The 6000-nt window shown below is 37.0% G+C and overlaps 1 protein-coding gene across 1 annotated transcript in view; it reads right to left on the bottom strand.

Annotated features, from left to right (window-relative positions):
• Positions 1 to 217: 217 nt before the first annotated feature.
• rspo2 (R-spondin 2) overlaps positions 218 to 6000 on the bottom strand; it is a 47786-nt gene continuing 42003 nt past the window's right edge. Inside the window, exon 5 of the mRNA XM_046846210.1 lies at positions 218 to 1507. Coding sequence (XP_046702166.1) covers positions 1389 to 1507 — 119 coding nt within the window. The 3' untranslated portion in view covers positions 218 to 1388. The remainder of the gene's footprint in view (positions 1508 to 6000) is intronic.

Below are 6000 nucleotides of genomic sequence, written 5' to 3'. Positions count from 1 at the left end.
TACACTACTATATTTGATTAATGATACAGACATCTTTTTCTTTTTAATTTAACATTTTTTTTTTTTTTAGGAAGACTCCAGTTCCACTCTCTTCTCAATAGTCAATATGTCCTGTGTTATAAAAATTGCAACTATAACAGTGCTTAGAGAGGTTGTGTTTTGGATCTGGCTGATAAATCACCGTAATGTAATAAAAATGCAAACAGTAGCACGTAGGTGGCATGAACTGCATTTTTAATAGAACATCATATATACATGGTCATTCCATTGCCTATAATATTTAGCTGCTTTATTATGGGTCAGTTTAAAGCTTAAAGCATGGAAAGTTCTTCTGAAGAACAGTTATTACACACATCTGACAGAAACTGGTTCAATTTTTGGAGATATCCGTGTTGTTTATAAGTGTTCAAAAGAAAATTTCAGAACAGAGTAATAACATATACAGAGACAAAAAATGTCACCAAACACACACACAAAAAAAAGTACAAAATAAAAATCAATAAATAAATCAAATATATACCTTATAAATGTAATAGCTATGTGAAGGCTATGCTTTATTTACCTATTGTTCTTTTTTAAATTTAAATCTGTAGCTGGTATTATAACCTTTTTTCTAACACATTTAATGGTGAAGAAGTTTTCAATACTGAAAATACAGTAATGTTTTATTTTGATAATATCATTAGATAAACTCACCAACTATGTACACATGAGCTTGTGGCCATGCTAGGTGAATAACTAAATTTATTTATTATCCACAATATACAGTTAGAGCATAAAGCAGTCTGGACGTAAACATCTTGTGCTGAGAATAAAATACTTTTGCAACTACACATTATACTGGATTACTCTCAAAAATGTACAAAGCCAACGGAAAAGGCATGACATGGCGCACTCTGCCTCTGTTAGTGCGCACATAATTTTACATAAATATAGACAAGTCTCTTTCTTCTCAAGGCATCCACCCTCTTTCTATCCATTCCTGCTCTTTCTCTCTCTCTTTCTTTCTCTCTCTCCTGCTCAATCCCACTCTCTATCCCTCGTTTGCTCATTGCTCATCCTCCAACCTTTAAGTTCATGACTCCTTCAGTCCTTGTTCAGCTCTGTTTTCCTCATCTTCCAGCTCAGACTGGGTAGCAACAGCTGCTGTACGGCTTGATGATGTTGAGAAGGGTCACGCGTTGGGGCACGACGGAAGCAGCAGGAGGTACAAATACACAGCGCATGTGTGAATGTGTGTGTACAGCTTAAGAGACTATGAGGAACTGCATTTGTGTTTGTGTGTGTATGTGTGTATGTGTGTGTGTGTATGTGTAAATGAATATGATTGTGTTTAGAGCAGCGGGTAGCAGCTTTCTGATCTTCGTTCCATGTGGAAATCTCAGTCTTTACTGGCTGGCCCTCAATGAAGCCAGGTGGTCACTGTGGTGGTTCTGAGCCCGGAAACGCAGCCTCTGCTTGTTCGACTTCTTCTTCTGATCTTTGGGCTTGTGCTTCCCCGATCCCCCTGCAGCAAACACAGACAAAATACTAAATTTTCACAGCAAATTTTGTAGCTCAACCTCAAATTAAATCAACTGCTACTCTCCCGCCCCTTCCTGTTCTAACACCAGTGCAAATGAAGTGAAGTGAGAGAAACTTAATAACCTCTAAGCTACTCTTAAACCAGACTTAATGCAGCCCATGTGTGAGCACAAAACTGCAAAGCATGTTGGGAAAACATTGCATAGCAAAAAAAAAATGGTGTGATACATGCACAGTGACTACTCAATTCAACAGCAATCAGTTCAAATTAATGTATTATGGTGAATTAGTTTTGTGTTTGGCCGGCTGTGAGCGTGTTAGATGAAGTAGATGTAGTGAGTTTTGTGGCCAATATTTGGAAAGCTAGTCAGACACTGGAAAAATAAATGGATATTGAGCCAGCGAGCACTTTCTACAGTTCACACTTGAGAGAGTGCGGGGAATGCTGCTGAAAACGATCTCCTCTATAGTCAGGTTTCAGTGCTCAGCTTAATATCTCTTTATTGCACTTGTTCGGGCCGTTTAGCGCAGCAAAATGAGGCCTGAGTAATGTGTGGTGTGTTTATCTGAAATGAGACTCTCTCACCCATGGCTGGGCGCTTTGGCTCAAGCAGCTGCGCCATTGCCCTTCCCAGCACAGCACTGTAAATTCTCTGAAAATTATTTTCTTAAGTGGAAACAACCCTGAGAATAGAGAGTGCAGCTGTTTAAGCTCTTTTCAGTGGCACAAAAAATGTAACGGTTTCACGTAATGTTCCAAGGGCAATTTCCTGCTATTACTCCAATCACACTATATTTGGGACTAAAATCTTCCAGTTTAGCAATTTGGCAGGATTAAAAAAAAATGTTGTCTTCACGCGATCGCTTGTTATTTGTCCAGAGAGGCCTCCAAAACTTTGGCTCCCACAGCTTTATGCTTCGCCACTTCACATCATGGTATTTAGGAAGACATGAAGGTTTCCATGAGCCTCGTTTTAAAAACACAAAAGCTGCTGAGTATGTTTTACAAATGTCCCCTTCTATTCTATTGAGTTACAGCAAGGTTATGCTTCTACGTAGACCCAGCACACCGTACTAGAACATCTGGACCCATAGGATTGTTTTCTCACTAATTGCCATTTAAAGAGCTCCTTTTCATTTGAAACAGTGTTGCTATGTGCTTTATAAACAGACCTTTGCTGCAATCAAGTCAAATGGAATTACATTTGATGGCAGTAAAGGACACAGCTCTGTTTCTACTGGAACAAAAAAAAACATATGTTTCTTTCCTTCCAGAAGTACAGCAAGACCTTTGTTATAATTAGTGACCCTTTTCATTATGATCCTATTCTAGTCTTTAATTATCATCTTTTGTGGTGTGCTGGGAACATGGCTAATGTAAGTTAGAGGCAGAATAACAGATCTTTAAAGTTTTCTGAAAGAAAAAAACGAAAAAAAACAAAACACTATAATATACTTAATTATTTTTTTTATAACTGGCAGCTAGAGGGCAACCCACACCTGCTGAACACTTCATCACTATTTGGCCAAAACAATACTCAAAATGGAAAATCATACCAAGATTTGCTGAGCATTTAATGGAAATCATTCTTTATCTCAGCCATGTGCAATAACAAAGGAATAAACAGTAGTCTGAGAGTTATTTTTTATACAATGCCAACATCTAATTTAATGATGACCTCCCAGGTTGGTATAATTTTACAATCCTTACAGGTTTACAATACTTAAAGTGAGAAACGTGAACTGACCTGCATGGAATATGGAGCAGCCTTAGGTTTCATGTAATTAGTAAATAGTGTGGTGGAATAAAGCAAAACCTCTTACTGCTTTTCATCTGCACAGAGTTAACATCTGCATTCATTCAAACAAACAATTCAGGGCAGCATGTTCATTTTTAATATGCATTAACTTATTACTCTCATCTTGCTCAGTCTATCTTTGGGTTCCCTTAGGAACCTGTAAATCTGTGTCTTGCTGTGTATATGTGAGGGGAAAAGAGCTTTACCTATGAATTTATATACAACATTTGTAAAGTTGCACTTTGTGCATTCCTCGATTTCTTTACTCTATGTTGTATTTGCAGTTTTCAATCTTGCATCTGTATTTAGAGTATTATGTAGCACTCTGAAGTTGCCTTGATGCTTATTTTATTCTGACGTTACCTGAAATTGTATACTGCATTACAATGGTATTTTTCTTGTTGTATCCTGCTGACTTGCACTTTACTCTATGTTTATTTGTCCTTTCTGTACCTTGTAGTACTTGGTGCTGTATTGAAGTTTGCTTTTTATGTCCTACAATACGTCATAAACTGAAGCATAATCATGTAGCAAAGTTAGCATGTCACAGTTTTATGCTTAGGGTTGTACTTTTTTACACTTTGGATAAAAAAATTAAGGAAATACAGAAACATGCAGATGGTAATTTCCTAGCAAAAAAAATAAAAATCAATTGTTTTGCTTCTGCAAGGCAACTTATATATAATATCCATCCATCCATCCATCCATCCATCCATCCATCCATCCATCCATCTTTAGTTAGCACTTTATCCTGGTCATGGCCAAATCGTAACACATCACTTGATACAAGAATACACTCTAGATTGATGCCAGCCCTTATTAAAACTATATATATATATATATATATATATATATATATATATATATATATATATATATATACGCACAAATTCACATTTCATTCACTGCTCACTCATATACATGCATTTTTTGGGAAACCTAGCTGGACACAGAAAGAACATGCTAAACTCTGTACAGAAAATACCCTGAGTTCTGAATATGATTCAGGGATCCTAAAGCTGTTTCAGCATGTTGCTCCATACTACTATTATGTAATGGCAATTTGTGTTAAATTTTTATTACATTTTCTTGAAACAGAAGAATAACTACTGTGGCTTAAAATCCCATGCGGTTGCATAAGAGTTCAGTTCTCACTTTCTGTTCACATCAATGTCAGAGTCCCCTGTGGAGTGCCATCTCGCTTTCTATTATTATTGAACTTGAAGATGAATTCACACATACTGTAGATGCTCATGTTGACTATGGAAGTCTCCAGTGCACAGAAAGAGAGCAAGAATGAAAAGTCAACCTGTTACAAGTGAGGCCACGACCTAATGAAAAGAGAACTATCTTTTCTGCTCCAGAGAGCTATCTGGTCTGCTCTTCAACCCAAAGTGACTTCATCTGGATGACTCAAGTAGTTCAGGAATCGAAAGGCCTAATCTTATCAGAGCACCATGTGGTTTAAAGCAAATCGATGGCTGACCTCAGGAAGGCATTACGTGAGAGCGGTAAATGGCCCTTTCTGCAAAGACTCTCTGCTCCTTCTGTTCAAAACCTTCTCATCTTTCAGGGGACCAACACTTAATAACTATCTTCTCCACTCCCGACCCTTTAAAAAAAGGAGGCAAGCAATGAAGTGTTGAGTTTGAGATTAAAATGGAAGTGTATTGAATAATGTTTAAAAAGATTTAGGTAGACTCAGAAACTTAAAGCCAGCCATTTTGCATGATTTTTTCTAAACACCACAGATTCAAAGACCATTATTTGTGCATGAAGGAGAGGTCTACTGGCGCCAGTGAGATTTGATTCCAGTAGCAGAAATTGGATTAGCAGCCATTAAGGGCCTCCTCACACATACATTTATAATGCTGTGAAGGGAGCGTCGTTAGCGGCAGCTCCCCACATCTCACACTGTGGACTCTTCTATCTGAAACATAACTCATAACATTTGCAAAGCAACGTGAAAGTGTGTATGTGTTTATGTGTGACTGACAGAACAGTTCACATGCATTTTTCTAGTACACGCTGTTTCCTAATATCGTTTGTAGACACTTATCTAAAAATCTAAAAATGGAAATCTAAAATGGAAATGCTCAGTGGAATGAGAGGTAAAAAAAAAACACAAAACACAAAACAAAAGATTTTATAGAATTTAAACGAAATGCAACCAGATGGGTTTCAGATTCGAGCTCAAGAGTGTCACATTTTTACATCCAGGGATTATTGTTCTTTGTTATTCCCTGAATTTTATTCACTTGTGAGTAACTCTGTAGATTTACTGAATAGTGATCAAATTCTGTTGCAATGCCGCAGCTATTTTCCCATAAATTTGTTGACAAAATATTACAATTTAATTTATACATGTAATTTCTTTGAAATTGTAGCTAAGAGAAAATTGTAAAGATTAATGCAAAAGTTTTTCTTGCAACATGGTATTACAGTACTATAAGAAAACAGTTTCTGGTCAGTCCTCTTCGATGTAGCTCGCACTAGAGCAGGTTAAAGTTGCATCACATGCACATGATTAAAACCGCATGAGTTATCTCCGTAAGGATGGTCTCCACAACTCTATAAACCAGCTATCAGGAACATATGTGTCTTACACAATACAGCATTTTTACAGGAACAAGTTTCATTCACAGACACTTAGGTTATCTGTACTAAATCTATTGAG

This window comes from Silurus meridionalis, chromosome 4 (assembly GCF_014805685.1).
Source record: "Silurus meridionalis isolate SWU-2019-XX chromosome 4, ASM1480568v1, whole genome shotgun sequence".
Classification (NCBI taxonomy): domain Eukaryota; kingdom Metazoa; phylum Chordata; class Actinopteri; order Siluriformes; family Siluridae; genus Silurus; species Silurus meridionalis.
This window is presented reverse-complemented; position numbering and strand designations above follow the sequence as displayed.